Source organism: Aptenodytes forsteri, unplaced genomic scaffold (genome assembly GCF_000699145.1).
Source record: "Aptenodytes forsteri isolate BGI_AS27 unplaced genomic scaffold, ASM69914v1 Scaffold49, whole genome shotgun sequence".
NCBI classification, from domain to species: Eukaryota; Metazoa; Chordata; class Aves; order Sphenisciformes; family Spheniscidae; genus Aptenodytes; species Aptenodytes forsteri.
In genome coordinates, this window is record NW_008795125.1 from 5,767,313 (window position 1) to 5,783,517 (window position 16,205).

The following is a 16,205-nucleotide window of genomic DNA, read 5'->3' on the forward strand; positions in this document are numbered from 1 at the left end:
GGCTGACCCCCAGCCTAAAGCCAAATGTCTCCAACAGCTGTGAGGACGTCTTGTGTTTAAAGCAGCCACGAGGCATCCACCTAATAGCCCGGGGCTGCTCAAGATGTGCTGCTCCTTGCTTTTCTCGGAAAGGGTTCTTGCAACATAAAAGAAGTGCAGGCAAACAAAGAGCCCCAGGGAGAGAAGTGACAACTGGCAGCTGGAGCTGGCGGGTGACTTGCCGAGTGACAGAGCAGTTGGGAACCTCGCTACTCTGCTACTATTTTGGAAACTTCAATAAACAGAAGAGGCCAGATCAATCCCTCGGTGCTCCAGCACAAACGCTAAGGAGCCCTGTTGACTTCGATGGCAACGGCAGCCTGAGACACCAGTTTCTCCATATGCACTGTGCTTCGTTTGGACCCCGGGCAAACTCATCAGAAATAGCCACTGAAAACATTATTAGCAGTCCACTAATTAGCAGGTCTCAGCTCCTTTGTTGGTGCAAGCTTGCACCAAGGAATTCATGCTCATTTGTGCAATGGAGAATATGACTGTTTAACTTCTGTGTGGGAGCTTTCAAGCAGCTGGAAAAAAAGTATGGATGTTTATATTTTTAAAAAGGGATTGTTTTTGCCGCTGTCAATTATTAATGGCTCTCAGGTCAGGCTAAGGAACAATGCCAGGGATAAATTACCCTGTATGCTATTCATATATGCTCTCCCCAATTGTTTCCTTCTGAACTAGAGGATTCACCTCGCAGTGAACTCCTTGGCATTTGGAAGAAAAGGACTGATGAAGCAATGAACTCGGAGTGCCCGTTTATTTATGCATCGACATCTTTCCTACTTTGTCAGGTGTGTTTAATCAAAAAGAAGCAGGAAATGCATTATAATTATAAACATATTACTGCGCAAGAAAAAGGCTGCCCTTGGAAAGGATTGTATTGTTTGATAAACGGTTACAGTGAAAAAACACAGGCTTAACCTAGGAAGCTCTTTGCTAAGATCAAAGCAAAGCTGCCTGCCACCACAGGCTGCCTGTGCAGCAGGATTCAGCTCTGAGTTTGCAGCAAGGGAAGTGGAAGAAAGTTAAAAAGAAAATGCAATCTCCTCCCTTCCTTTTTTTTTTTTTTGCCTGAAACTTTTCCCCTAGTATAAAAAATGACTCAAACATTAAACATTTGCTGTTAAAATTAACAGAATTAGTGATGAACCCAGCTGAGAACACAATAATTAGGGCCCGGTCCAAAGCCCCTTGCTGAAGCCCATGGAGAGACTTACTGTTTTCAATGGGATCTGGCTTGGGATCCTGGTGAGCCAAAGCAAGGATGGAGTTACGGCATAACCCTGGGAGATCCTGGATATCTTGCAGTCTTTCCATGTGACCTTGCCCAAACTTGCAAGCATTCCTTAATCCCGAGCACAGCCGAACCCAAGTCAGTAATCTGCTGCTGCTGCGAAAAGCAAAAGTCCTTCTGGGCTGCGAGACCAGGAGTGCTGTAGGTAAGACGCAGAAGGGGTTTATTGCCCTTCTCAGCACTGTGAGGCTGAGCCATGGCTCTGCACTTAAATAAAAAATAAACTACAGACAAACTGGAAATTGTCCAGAGGAGAGCAACAAAAATGATCAGAGGTCTAGAAAACATGACTTATGATGAAAGATTGAAAGGGCTGGGTTTGTTTAGTCTACAGAATTTGAAACATACTAATAAACTTTAAAGATGTAAAAAAATATATGGTATCAAAAAGGGTAATCGATTGCCCTTTATCTCTGTGGGAATGGCAGAAGGTACAGCAAAGAAGACTTAGGATAGATACTATTAAAAACTCAAGTATGTTACTTAGGGAGGGAGCAGAGTGTCTTTCATGGGAGATTTTCAATGTGTTGGACAAGTACCTGCCATGAAGCACTGGGTAACTCACTGTCCCATGGAGCAGGCTGCTTTCAGCCATGCAGTCCTATGGTTTCCATGATATGGTGACTGTTTTGGGACACCTGGGAATGAGACCTTGGAGGTGATGAGCCTTCACAGCACTCCCTGGCTTGAAAAAAAGCAGCAGGTGCTCAGCCCTTCTAAAAGTTGACCCCCAAATCAACGACACTTTCTTAAAACCCTCTTTTCCTTGGCTTCCATGGTTATTAAATAAAGAACAACAAATTCCCATCTCTTCATGGGGCCATCATTGTATTTGTGAAATACCCTGCTGCTCTTCCATGGGGGATTCCCATCTAAGCGAGCGCTCAAATGCTCGAATATTAGGATGATGAGACCTCTGGAAAAGCCTGTGGTGACTCAGAAAATATTCCAGGTAGCGGTGGCCTTGCAGATCCCGCTCAGGAAAGTCCCCTCCTGACGCTGGAGAAAAGGGGTACCTTGGTCAACCTTTGCTAGAAGTGCTTTCACCTGTAGCACCACTGGGTATGACAATTGCAAAGCACTCAGGACGGTACTAGGTATTACTCTAGGTGGGCCAGATGGTGGCCAGCACCTGATTAGAAAGGCAGCATCCCTTCTCCCCATAGCGTCTGCCCCGGGGCTGCATATCCCCTGCCATGAAGCTGTGTGTGCTGCTGCCTCCCTGTGACTAAGCGGCTCTGACGTCCCTCGTCCGCCTCTGTAAGGCTCAATACTGTTCTCTGGTTTCAACCCTTTTTGCAAAGGGCCCCAAATGCTTTGGTCAGAGTTTGCATCAAAGCCAACTGACCACAAGACAGAAGTCTATCAGAAACCAGGCTTTGTATTTACTGCCCAGCAAACCCAATTTCCTTGAATTATGGGCACGAGGTGAGGCGTTTGTGAAGGGAAGGAGCACAGGTTTGCAGCCAGAGCAGAGCTGGCCATAGCCCTTGGCATCTCCAAGGACTTGGGGGTGACGTGAGGGCTCCCCGAGGGCCGGGGTAAGGATGCTGTGCTCAACGCTGCTGCGACCATGCCTCTTCTTTGCACTTCCCATTTCCTGCCCAGCTACGGCTGTGCAGGGTACTATTTGGTCCCTGCATGAATGCTGAGAAAATCGCTAGTTATATGATACGGGAATTTAAAAAGTCTGTTTGCTTCCAAGCATAAACCAATGACTGTGGCAATGGTTTGCAAACATGGGGTTATGGCCTCAAGTCAGCTTTTTTTCCTTGGATCTGGGTACAGTCACGAGCCTGGCAGGAATCCGTGTCAGCTAAAATGCATGGCAGCAACTGATGTCTCCTGGAGTTTTGGAGCTGAGTGGGGTCACAACAGGAAGGAGTTTGGGAAGGCAGCACTGCAGTGTTAGGAATAAACATCTCCCCGGGGCAGACTTTCCATAATTGGCCATGGCAAGGCTTCTTTCTCCAGAGAGCTGGAGCTGGCCTGCGAGGAAGCAGAATGAATCACTGCTCCGGTCCAATTTGGCAAGTGCTGTGATTTAGCCCTGCTTTGCACGGGGAGAAGTTGATGATATAGACTGAAAGACAGAGGAGAAACGTAGCCAAAGGCTTCTGAGCTGGGAGATGACTTTGGGTTCCCACTCATTTTTTGCAGGTTTACTCAGATCCTTAGAAGGAAACCCTGGCAAAAAACGCTGGTACAAAAACAATTCCCTTTATCAACAATGCAGAGAGAACAATGGGGACTCCTGAACACAAAGCTCATACAAACAATAATAAGCATTTTATTTTGCATTGTTAAAACAGCAGTTGATATGCGATTCTTCCTTCCAGCCCCCCACTTCATTAACTATTTCTGTCGCCCTTCTGCTCCCAGATACAGATTTATGGGAGGGGATCTTAGCAGTTGGAGTTGGTGTCCTGCAACGTGGTGGTGACCACGTGGCTGTGCAGCCTTCTGTGAAGAGGAGGGTTGAGCGTGGTTTCCTCATGCCACCCTGTACCCTTGGAAAAGTCCCACCTTCTTTCAAATATGAGGAAAAAGGGGTGTTGTTTCTGCCATCCTTTCTCTGGATGGTCATCAGTGCTATCTTTAAAGCTCCTTGCTATCTCAGCAATCTTACCAAGCCTGATGACCTCACAGCAGTTCACAGCCTGTTCAGTATCTGATGATTAATCCCCTCCCTTTAAAAATATGCACTTAGTGGCAGAACCCCACAAAAATATTGGTGGAGCCAGAGCTGCTTTGCCAAGTGGCAGAGTTAGACTTGCTCTTCTTGGAAAGCTGGTTTCCTGTCACTGGCTTTCTCTCATCGCTGTTTTCCAGTGGTTTGGAGAGAGGAGAAAGGGAAAAAAAAATTGTTCCTCCCAAATACCTCTTCTCTTTTACATCCCCTTTCCTCCATGTGTCCTCTCTGCTATTCCAGATTTCAGGAATTCCATCAGCAAAGGGCTTAACTAATCCCACTGCTATCCCTGATGCAAAAGGTAAAGCAAGCTCCCTGCAAACCAAGATCCCTTGAAAAAGAAGATGCAGACAATCTTCATTTCCATCCCATCTTCTCCTGCTCCTTCGGAAAGCAGGCATATGGAACAAAAATCTTCCCTGCACTGTGAAAGAGCCGTAGCTCAGTAAAGTCAAATCTGCATCTTGGCGCAATGTGAGAGTTCAGATCAGCCTTTTGCTAATTTCTCATTTGATGTCAGGAACATTAAAATTTTATTTCTTATGAGATGACTACCATAGCTAACGCAGGCAGCTGCTGCTGGGCTGGCTACAAGACTAGAGCTTGGGGCTTCCTATTCTAAACGCTGCCACCACTCGAAATGGAAAGCTTTGTCAGCACCGAGCAGCAAAGGGCCGCGGCATGCAGCTGAGTTCGCATGCTAACAAATGCAGGTTACCCAGATCTTACTTTCCCTGGAGATACCAGCATTCCTATTCACCTTTCATTTTAAAGTCTGTACAAGGCCAAAACCTGCACCAGGTTCTTACCCAGTATCTTTTTCCTGTTTTCTGCTGAGACTCTGGGTAAGGCCTCTGGGCTGGACTTACCAGCACCATATGCAATACTGGTCAGGCAAATACGGCATGAGCGCAAAGCTCATGACCTTTCTGGCAGAGCATTCGGGGAATGACTAACACCGCTGGTGCCTTCAAGGTCAGGAGTTTGTGGGACCCCATGAGGATTCCCCATGTGCTCTCTGCAGAGCAAGGTGGGTCCTTTCTGGGAAGGAAAGCACAAAACGTCCTGGGAAGTACCAAAGGTTGTTTAGAGAAGGTTAGAGCAGGGGACACACTGGAGTGTAAGGCACCCATGGTCAAAGAGTTTGTGTGGCATTTTTCCCTTTGGTGTCCATGTGTCAGTCTCTGGATCATAGCAGTCCAAGGAATCCAAGTCCTCAATGACATTGTCCACGGTGAGACATCGTCCTCCTGTGACATACAGCTTGTTCTTGATGACAGTGGCGCCATGATGCATTCGTCTGTCCTTCATGTCTGCACATTTAACAAACTTGTTGCCTTTTGTATCATAAGCAATTATTCTCCGGGTGTACCCTAAATGCAAAGCCAGAGGTGGAAGAGACAGATGGGAATTAGAGCTTATGGCCAGCAGAAGGAGTGATAATATATTTCCTGCTAGTCTTCAATAAAACCTATTATACTGGTACATAATTTGGCAGAATTAAGATATCTAAGCTGGGAAGTGATGATGTGTCACAAGAATGCCTGTCTGTCTATCTCCCCTTCCTGTTTATCCTCATCCTGTCTCATAGCACCTTGGCAGCCAAGGCTCGACGAGCACCATAAAACCCATCAGATCAGGCAAGCAACCTGTCACAGTTGGAGCTTGCAGTTTTCTGCACGTGCCTTCAAATGTCCCAAAGTATTTCTTTTCACCCAACAGACTTCTAGAGCTTAACTTGGAAATACAGAAACCAATGGCACATGGGACAGGAGCAACAATGCCTTGTTGGGTTGGAGTCGTAGTTGTCTACTGAATGGAGCTGGGTACTCAACAGCACAGTGCCATCAGTGCTCGCTCCCCTCCCAAAGCCCTTGGCACCGTGTCTGTGCTGGTCACCATGTCAGTGACCCAATGGACAGCTCTTCCACTGAGGGGTGATGTAACCTCGCATCTGCTGAGAGGTAAGGGCTGGTGCCAGGGCCATTGCCCTGAAGCAATGGAGGTGTGGAAGCTTGGTACCCAGCAGTACCTTGCCCATGTATTCCTGTAGATAATCAAGAGTGCCCATGGCAAACAAACTGCTTTGGGCCATGTTTTGCACACCTTGAAGCCACTTTCCCTAACAAAAATCAAGGCCTGTCTTGCTTAGGCCAACCCACTCCCCTTTGTTATGACGTGACCAGTCATGTGAAGAGGACCTGAAATGTGATGAAAGCTATTTTTAAGAGAAAATGTTATTTTTGTGGGTTTTACTGTTGTTGATAAACTAAGAGTGTTTGGTCAATGTTTTGGCATGGAAGCTGATAAATAAAACCTGACCATGGTGAATCTCTTTACTTTCAAGCAAAATGAAAGATGTTTAAAATTAACATGAATTTCTGTTGCTTTTGTTAGATAAATAAAAAATAAATTGAGAACTTAAGCTCAGCAGCAGCAGACTTGGGTCAATACAGGCCCTTCAGATTAATGCATTTGAAGATAAGAAAGTTGAAAATACTGTATTTTGGGCGCTGTGGTCTGAGGTCAGGGTAATCTGCCACACCGGAGCCTGATAGTCTTGGACCTTTTGACTCAGGTCTCCCCTATTCTCACTGCAAAGGGTAGCAGTGGCCTCCTGCTGAGAGATGACACCATGTCTGAGACCTGTGTGATTTGGGTTCAGTCCTCTGCTCTGCTAAAGCTTCCCTATGTCTCATTTTCCCTTAAATAATCTAATACATACTTCTTCGTGCCAGCCTGTGGTCAGGGGAGTTGCATTAAAGACTGTAGAGTGCCAAACTACCAATGATGTGATCCATCAAAGTGCCACGGGCAGAGGCTGATCCTCAGGTTGAAAAAGGCACTGAGAAGTTTCCCCTCTCCGAGTGTTTCACGCCCCTCTCAGGACATTTCACAATTACCCCCAGGAGGCAGCTACAAGACCGATCGATCCCTCATAGCCCTGTAGCCCACCCATCCCAACAAGCTGCCCATGGCCTTGTGGTAACCACGCTCTCCACCCTTCCAAGAAGAGCAGTCAGGGAGGGCCAGGCTGTGAGTCAGCAGAGGAGGAGCAGGACCCCTACGCCCTTGGCTTCCTCCCTTCTTCTGCAGAGCGGTAACTTGCATTGGCTTTTCCCCAGTTTCCTCCCACCCAGGTCCTGCTGCTTGGAGTAAGAAGGTGCCTCGTGGAGAACTTGTCCCCAATTCCATGGCCATGAGACCCCATGAAAGATGTGTATGGAAGGTGGACACACTCCTTTCCTTCCCACGCTACATGTGCTTTTTGAGGGAGAACCCCAAGAAGGAAGGCTGCGAAATCCCACAGGAGCTGGCAGGGAGAGGCGGGAGGGAGGGTGAAACAGAGCCCTTACCACCTACGATGATAATCTGGTCTCCGATCATGACAGCTGGTGCACAGACATTCTTCACCACTCTGGTCTCCATCCGAAACCACGTATTCCTGGAGACATGGTAAACCTGACAAATAAATAAAAGATACACACGCAGCTATTTATGTTGCATTTTAACTGGCAATTGTAATTACAGAGGAACTTATGTTTTTTATTTTGTCCTAATAAATACAATCCTCTGGCTTGAACTGCTGGAAATCTGAGAATTTACCCACTTTTTTTCCTAATATGTCCCCTTGGAAACCGTTCTAGTTCTCCAGGCTTGTCTGCTCAGGAGATGCTAGCACATGCACTAGGGCAGAGTGTATCTGTCATATGCAAGCTTCTTGGCTGTCAATCTTTGCATGGCCATTAAATCACTGTAACTCCTGGATAATGCTCTCCCAAAGTGCAAGCCATTTAATTTCATTTTCCAGTTATTCTGTGTATTCCTGCCTTAGCCTTAGCAATTTCCTGGGCAAACAAACCTCAACTTCACCTAGCTCTGCTGGCAGCCACCGTGTTTGCCCAGCTGCTGTATTTGTGCTGGTGGCTGGTATGCACTCAGATTCGCAAAGGGACTTGTTGATGGGACTTAGAGTAGTATCTAAGTCATCAATTTATGTGAGAAAAAGAGCTGTTGCCAGATGATGATCATTCAGTCACCTGTATCTGGGCGACGCAAACTTTTATGTCACATCATCCGCTTCTTAATATAGCAAATATCTCCAGGACATCTCCCCACTAACTGATAAATATATTTCCTTCCTCCTGATAATCAAGTAGCGTTATCCCCGTAAAGAAGTATTGCTCATGTGCTGGCTGCCATCTTAGCCTTTAATGATCCTTTTTAGTTAAAACACCTAAACCAGTGAAAAACACTCATGGGGAAAGTAACACTACAATGTTGCTAAAGCATCAAATCAGATAAGAAAGGATTTCATATATTTTTTCCTCCTAATAGAGTGTAACCGCTGAAAGCAGGCAGAGAGCCAGCAACATGTGGCAGGAGCCACATTTTTAACACAACTGTTTATATGAAATAACTGTCAGTTTAAGTCCTGGCCCTTTGATGAGTGAGAATCTAATCACTCTAATGATTGTGAATCTTTGATTTTGCTGTGAGTGAGCAGGTGCGCCGCTGAGACCCCAGCTTGGCTGCCAAGTGGAAAGCGCTGATTTCGGTGAGATTGGCTACAGGCATGAAGCCAGGCAGGGGGGTCGGCCGCTGCCTGCCATAGCATCACCTGCAGCAGCCCTGGCCCCAGTGCCTACCAGCGGCAGAGCTGACTGACACCCAAAGAAGTACCTCAGGGCTTGTGCCTGAAAAACACTCAAAGGGGAAAATGAAAGAGTTGCAATGCTCCCTGCAGACAAGACTTCTCTGAAGCCACATGTCAACTCATCCTGCCTCTTGCTGCAACTCACAATAAAGGTTTTTGGGGGGTTGATTTCCTCATGAGGGTGATGAACTGCTGAATACCTTAGATGAAACGGCCTATGACAAGCAGGACTGACCATTACCTGGATCAGCCGGACAGGGTTTTGCATAATGTCTTCTCCCCCAAAGAGGTAGACCCTCTGATCTTTGGCAGCAACAGCAGGGTGAAGGACAGCAACAGGCATGTTTGCCATGCTCTCACAGGTGTTGTAGATGCTATCGTATCTTTCCACAGAATTCAGGATTTCCTGGTTTTCACCAATTCCACCGAATGATAAAATATAATTTTTATATGTCAAGCTTCTGTGGGAGTAACGTGGAACTAACATGTGCTCAGCCAACCTCCACTGATTGAGTTTGAGGGAGTAAATGTAAATATTATCACTGACCGGGCTTTTCTTATTGCTAACAGGCATCCCTCCGAGCACATAAATATTGCTGTGTAGGCTCACTGCAGAAGCTTTGTACAGGCGCACGGGAAGTTTGGCCAGGCTTAGCCATTGGTTTGTCTTGTCATCATAGAGCAGGACATCCCTCGTGGTCTGCTGGCTGTCCTTCCTGCCACCAATGATGATGAGGAACTCTTGGTTGGAGTACCTGCGAGGAACATGCAGCATGGGCTTGATGTCAGGCGCGTTGGTGCTGTACAAGGAAAACATATGTCTCCGGGCTGACTCAAGGATGCTCCTGCAAGTGGGTGAGGACTGAACGAGGGAGTCATTGGCAATGAAGTGGAAGAGGAAAGTTGGATGGACGTACTGAAGCCGGACCTTCTTGAACAACTCTTGGATGTAGCCTTGTCTTGCCTGGATGTCATGCCTGATCCAGACCATCAGTGTCTCAAAGACCTGCTCCTCCTCCCCGCAGAGCTCATCATCCCCAAGGTAATCAATGAGCTCCAAGGGACAAAGGTCCTTCAGGTCCTCAGAAGAGGCCACCTCAGGAAAGCATTTCAAAGCCATAGCCTTGGCTTTCTTGCTCAGGTTTTGGCAGTTCAAGACTTTTGCCAGTCTGATCATGCTCAGACAGTTGTCAGGAGTCAGCTTGTCTTGGAGGTAGGCAGAGCAGGCCTCAAACAGCTTAGCATACTGCAGCATGGAGGCCGTCTCCAAGAGGCACAGGACATTCTCAGTGGATATAAGAATCTCCCCTGTGTAAACGTAAAGGATAATCTGATCCAAAACCTCAGCGTCGATGCCCTTCAGGATGACTTTAGCCTGGCGACTCTCTCTGAAGTCATTACAGAACATCGCCTTGAAGTATGGACTGCTGGAAGCCAGCACATTTCGGTGGCAGGGGATTTCGAAGCCCCCAGAGCAGAGAGTAACATCAGTAAGCATCCCACTCTGCCGCAGAGCATTCAGCTGCCTCAGCAGTTCAGAAGAGAAGTCCTGGTCTTTGAAGAGAAACTCCTCAGTGGATCCCTCCTCCATAGCAAAATAGGAGAGAGATGAATTCTGGACTTGGCAGAAAAAAACAGATTCTTAGCAGCTTTTATTGAAATATCCAGCTCCAAGGGAACAAATCGGGACTTTGATGTTGCTCTAAATATCCGTTCACTGTTATGCATAAAAATGGAACATGGGTTAAGCACAGTGGGAAAATAATAAAGAAGCTAAAAGGTCGCTAAGACCCTTTAAAATTTTCATAAAGTTATCAGATAAGTTGCAGTTCTGAGGTCAGCACTGCCTGTGTCCCTGGCAAGAAGCAAAAGCACTGAAGTTATCTCACTGATTTGGGATGAAAGCTGGACAGCTGAAGCAATTGGTTTGTTCGTTTTAATCATGTTGAATAAATGTGCTTAGACATTTATTCACTATTTTAAAGTATTAGCAATTTAGTAGCTTGCGCCTCTTTCCCCTAGAGTTAGTCACTCCCAAAGAATGTAAATCTGGCAGAGCTGAACTCTGCAGCAGGGCAAACGAAACCCTAGAGACTGGGAATCTGCATTAAAACGGTTATTTATTAACTCTGCTTAGCTGTGGGGTTTTTTATGTTAATCAGACACACAATGACTAAATTAAGTGCCAGGCAGAACAATATGATGAGTATCTATTGTCATGGCTAACTGCTCAACCTGCAGTGAAACGGTAGGGTAGAAATGTTTACCTTCTGTTGTCCTTCACTGCATGCACTTACTCTCTGTCGTTTATTCTCTGCTGAGATTTTCCATAGCTAGAGCCTGGATAAAAACCTATAAACCCACAGGACGTTTCTTTCAGTAGGTAAGTGATTCATAGAGGGTGATTTCTGGACGTGTTTATTCTGAAGTCACTTTTGCCGCTTTCAGGAGCTGTGCGCAGGAGCGGCGAGGCGGTGGGGCATTGTATACATTCCAGCGCTAAGAATAGGCGCACATGGGCTTCTCGCTGTTATCACATGTGACGCCGCCGTTGCCTTTTGCAATGACCTGGCCGGTACTGAGCATGCCCCAGTGGTGTTTTTCTGGCAAATGTTTGCACATAATAAATAGACACAGAGAGGAAAGTTCACTTATAAAAGTCCTGGCTGTCCATTTGGAAACAGCGGCAGAACCCTGTCCTAAAGTGCCTGGGAACTCTAGAAGACCGTAAACAGTCTGCAACGCCTCGTGCTAGGTAATGCACTGTCACTGTAGTTTCATGGAGAAAAAGGGAGAGAGAAGGGCTTCCAGGGACCCCGGTGGGACGGACTGTGACTCCACCTTATGGAGAGATCTGGGGAGTGTTGCCCCGTTGCAGTCTGGTGGGAGATGCTGATGCACCGGGACCCCTGCGCCCAGGGCTGCCCCAAGGTGGGCAGGGAGAGCCCAGCTACCTCTGCCGAGTAGCTACTGAAGTTCACTCTTGCAGCAGTTTATCTTTATGATGCTGCTTGATATTTCATATAGAAAATATCAGGTCGTGGCCTTTTGTGTAAGGATCTCAGCTCTCTGAACCCCTTAGCACAGAACTTCTCAAGCAGGTGGCCTGAGGAAACTCAGTGTTACGGGTGGGAGGACTGGAGCGGGTTGCTGAAGTGAGTGCAGCAAGCTGGAAACCAGGGTCCCAGGATGGCAGGTCCCAGGGTGGCACTTAGCTCTCCAGGGCAGACACCTTGATGGGGTCCCTAACTGCAGACACCTGCACATGAACAAGGTGTCTGAGCTCCTTTTGCAGCCAGTGAGGTCTAGTCAATACAACCAAGTCTGCCAAGTTATTCAGGTCACCAGTAAGTACCACCTATATTTGGGCAGGTGAACAGTCTTCCAGGCACTGCTAGGTCTCCATAGGTGCTCAGCTGTCTCAATCACATGTAGGTGTCCATTTTTAATACTCCCATGTAGGTATCTGTGATGACGAGCCTAAATCCATCCCCAGGGCTGGGATCAGTCAAACACCTCGTGCTGGCGGAGGATCCTCCACAACCTCAGCTGGCCCCCAGCTGGGGTTTCCAGCAGTGTGATGTGTCCCAGCTCTGTGCCAGTTTCCTGGGTGTTTCAAGAAAAATGGCATTGGCTGCCCATGCCTGGGTAACAGGATTGGGCCCCTCATCTGTGCTGAAATTCCTCCCTTTGTTCTGGGATGGGATTGAATCCAAAATGTTGTTTCTAAGCATCACTACCACAGGAAAACACAAGGTTAAAGCAAAACTCATATTTTCAAAGCCAAAGCTCACGGGTGAGTCATGTCTACGTCTAGTCACAACAAGGCAGATGAGCGAAAATCATTGGGAGTCACAGTGCCCTTATGTCAACTCCCGTGCCGTGCTGGTGTTTGCAGTCCTCCATATGTTCCTGCCCCCATGTCCGCGGCCCAGCAGACTGCAGGGATGGGGGCAGCCTGTTCCTCTAAAAACAGCAGCTTTGCATCATGGGTCGTGCTGTACGTGACCTTTCCCAGAGACTTTTCAATGCAGCAGAACAGCATGGTGAAATGCCTGAAGGCTAGACAAAACCCTGAAGGCCCAGACCCATGTTAAAGACAGGAGTTGGGCTGGCATAGCTTTTTGGAGGCTGTGGCATCTTCCCTTTCCGCACAATCTGCGTGTGTGTGTGCACACGCGTGTGTGAACGGCTCGGTGAAGTGAGGGAGGGGAAACGCAGGAGCCACTGGACTTGACTCCTGCAGGTGAGTCATTTTGAGGGTAAACATGGCAATGTGCAGCCTTTTCCCTCTCCTCGAGTAAAAAGGATGATGTTGGGGCACTGGGGAAAATGCGCCCTCCCCTCCCTACTCTCCGCTGCCGCTGCCTCACCAGCTGGCCATGATCTTGCTATAAATATTTAGAGTGGCATTAAAAACCCAAAGGAGAATTTCTCTCTCCTTGTCCAGAGAATGTTAGCTACCCAAACAAAACACCCTCTCTCTTTCTTTCTTGCTCTGTATGTATATGCTCTTGTTGCGGTCTGTTTTGATGATTGATTTAGCTTTATATCTCTGTTCTGGCTCTAACTCTTTACTGCCTATTTAGTTCTGCCTCTTCCTGGCAGTGGCTGTGGATTATTTTTTTAACCCTTAAAGAAACAAATGATGCTATCTGACTTCACTAATGACACTGTTTTATGGGATCGGGGAAGGGTAGGTAGGATGTTCTTCTGCTTTAGATGCTGATAAACGTGGCATTTATTTAGAAGATCCCAGGCTCGAGAGCTTTGCACAGTTATGCAAACTCCTTCTAACCAAGAGTACAGCGTGTGCTGTTTAAACAGCTTATTGCTCTTTGGGGGGGTTGCTGCTCCCTGCTGAGCCCCTGCACAGGTCCCTGCCAATTTGGGGCCAAGGCTCCTGAGCGATGAAGCTCCTGCTGCCTGCTTTATAACTCTCTCTTCTTTCTTTCCCAGAGATTATGGTTTCAGACACAACTCGAACCAAGTGGGCACATCAGCACTGCTTAGTTAGGATTTCCTTTATAAATATACTAGAAATAATTTTCATGGCATATCCTAGAACAGTATGTCCTATAAGGCCCCTACTGCTGCAGCATGACCCCCGGTGAGAGGGAAGAGCTGTTTCTTCTGTGGGACAGTGTAACTTGTCTAAGAAAGTCTGTTTTTGAATGATTTCTTGAGGCAGGTTTCCTAGGTTGGCATGCTATTGACCGAACCAGGTCCAAGTGGTCTTTTTTGGGAGGACAGGATACTGCATTAACCACGGGAGTGCGATGTTGCACGGATAACAGGCTGGTCTGAGCACCATGTGCAAGTGGGAAAGTGGGCTCATTCGCAGGTTATGTGACCCAGCAGCGCTGTGGGACGCGATGCTGCAGGTCCCCCATAGCCCTTGAGGGAGACTAGAGCCACTGGGGGCTGCTAAAAACAGCGATCCTCTGCAACCGCTGCTGTGTGAACTCCATGGGCAGTTTCTAGAAAATGGAAATGTCTACCAAAGAACAATCACTTTGTTGCAATGCTGTATACTCACCCTGCTCCTTCTGGTCTCTCTCCTTAAGTGTTTGGGATTGCTCAGTTTTGGAATTAGGATGGTTGAACCTTTGATCTGACCCACAGCAGCTCTTCTTATGTTTTAATGTAATGGGATGATGAAATGTCTATTATCATGCACTAAGCAGCAGAGCGGAAAAAAGCCGTAATCTAATCGGCCAGCAGACAGGTGCATAGAGAAGATTGGTGATGTCAGACAACTTCTAAAACTCATACACTGATCCTATTACAGTTCAGGTGAAAATGAACAAATATGGATAAGGAAAAAGGACTGTTCAAGGCAGAGACTTCACTGAGCTTATTCAGTGTTACGTGCGTTGCCTTGATGACTACCAGCCCCCACAATTATCAAGAGAGAGATCATCCTTTTCCCCAAATTTGCAGTCTAAATAGACAGGGGAACAAAAAAAAAATATTTCTTATTATGGTCTTTATAAAACTGGGAGAGGGAACAAAAACCAGGATTAACATTCCTCATTGTAAAAAGGGACAATTACAGGGATCAGAATTGATCAGATGCCACGAGTTGGAGAGGATGGGAAGATGCCCCAAGCAGCAGTGGTGGCTGGCTGAGGTGACAGCTTCAGCCCAGGATGGGAGAGCAGCCAGCACCGCCTGGGATGCTGCCTGCTCTGGCAGTGTGGAGCTTGATTGGTGGGCCCTGACCAGGGTAAGATGCGCACCTCACACCATTTTGCTTATGATAAACTGGAGGGGAGAGGAATACAGGAGTAGAAAGGAAGACAAATGTGTTGGGGAATTATTAGATTTATGTATTGCATATTTACACATGCATGTAAACGTATATAATGAATATGTGCATTGAAAGAGCAAAGATATGTCTATACTAGCAAATCACTATCAAGAGATAGCATGCATAGGGACCTTTCTACTCAACACATATGTCTGTATCTCACCCAGCTGCTATCACCACCAGGAGACCTAACTCCACATGTGATGTCTGAGTCAAACCTGTGAAGGAAATGTTTCCCCACACCCAGCACCCGGTTTTGGACTCATCCTGATACTCCCCACTGAAGCAGCCTCCCCGAGTCCTGTCCATGCTCAGCCGGAGCCCAGTGTGGATTTACTATCTGCTTCACTGGATTGGGAAAACAGCCCTTTGACCCTGTCCTCTAGCTCCCTGGTTGACATCTCAGGTTCACTGAAGACAATGAAACTCCCCAAGCTAGCAAGTAGTGGAGAAGACATTGAAAAGTAAACAGAATCCAGTGTGAATATGGGGAATTGATGGACAATCGTACGTGACAATAAGATGAAGTCCTTTGTGTTACTTCAGGCAACAGAAATACAATGACTATTCCACATGGCGCTGCCAGGTGTGGTCTCCTGCTCACAAACTACCTAATTCTCCTAGAGTCATGGGAAGATTGGGTTGGGGAGCCCCTGGGAGCTCACCTAGTGCAACCTCCTCCTCACAGCAGGGCTAACCTCAGAGTTAGATCAGGTTGCTCAGGGACTTGTCCAGTTGAATTTTTGAAATCTTGAAAGATGGAGATTTCACAGCCTCTCTGGACAACCTGCTCCAGTCCTGAACCGCTCTCCTGGTGAAGACTTTTTTCTGTATGTCCAATAGGAATTTCCTTTGTTGCAACTTGTGCATGCTGCCTCTTGCCCACAGAGAAGTCTGCTAACTTCCTTCTGCTGCTACTAGTTGCCAACTATCTGGTCTTCTTCCTATTCTTTAAGTCCAGATACCCTTATGATCCTTCTCTCTCATTCCTCTGTAACTATTGCATTACTCATTTTCTATTTAGCTGCTCACCAAACATGATTTCCCTGAGTGCCCTATCACCACAGCTGTCGTTCACATTGGCATGATACTTAATTCTGAACTAAGGCTTAGTTTAAGACTTGATCGAATCTGGGTTTGGTTCTGATTTTGTAGGCAAGGTAACAGACTACATCTGTAGACACTGGTCTTGAAATCTGAACTT

At 46.9% G+C, this 16,205-nt stretch overlaps 1 protein-coding gene across 2 annotated transcripts; it reads right to left on the reverse strand.

Annotated features, from left to right (window-relative positions):
- Positions 1 to 3,870: 3,870 nt before the first annotated feature.
- On the reverse strand, positions 3,871 to 11,121 carry KLHL38 (kelch like family member 38). Of its 2 annotated transcripts, none has more exons than XM_009277227.2 (4): positions 10,956 to 11,121; positions 8,930 to 10,303; positions 7,388 to 7,493; positions 3,871 to 5,404 (listed from the first exon to the last, which is right to left on the reverse strand). In XM_009277227.2, the coding sequence occupies exons 2-4, from the start codon at positions 10,277 to 10,279 to the stop codon at positions 5,118 to 5,120; spliced, it is 1,743 nt and encodes a 580-aa protein (XP_009275502.1). In that variant the 5' UTR covers positions 10,280 to 10,303; positions 10,956 to 11,121; the 3' UTR covers positions 3,871 to 5,117. The 2 variants fall into 2 exon arrangements, with proteins under 2 accessions (XP_009275502.1, XP_009275501.1); XM_009277226.2 differs by having other exon boundaries at positions 8,930 to 10,405.
- Between the last annotated feature and the right edge of the window lie 5,084 nt (positions 11,122 to 16,205).

What these genes read in the sequence shown, in the direction of transcription:
- KLHL38 (XM_009277227.2), bottom strand. Translation starts at nt 10,279, where the DNA reads ATGGAGGAGGGATCCACTGAGGAGTTTCTCTTCAAAGACCAGGACTTC. An exon ending in ACCCTGTCCGGCTGATCCAG is followed by an intron (nt 7,494 to 8,929) that starts GTAATGGTCAGT and finishes TTTATTTGTCAG; the next exon opens with GTTTACCATGTCTCCAGGAA. An exon ending in CCAGATTATCATCGTAGGTG is followed by an intron (nt 5,405 to 7,387) that starts GTAAGGGCTCTG and finishes CTTTGCATTTAG; the next exon opens with GGTACACCCGGAGAATAATT.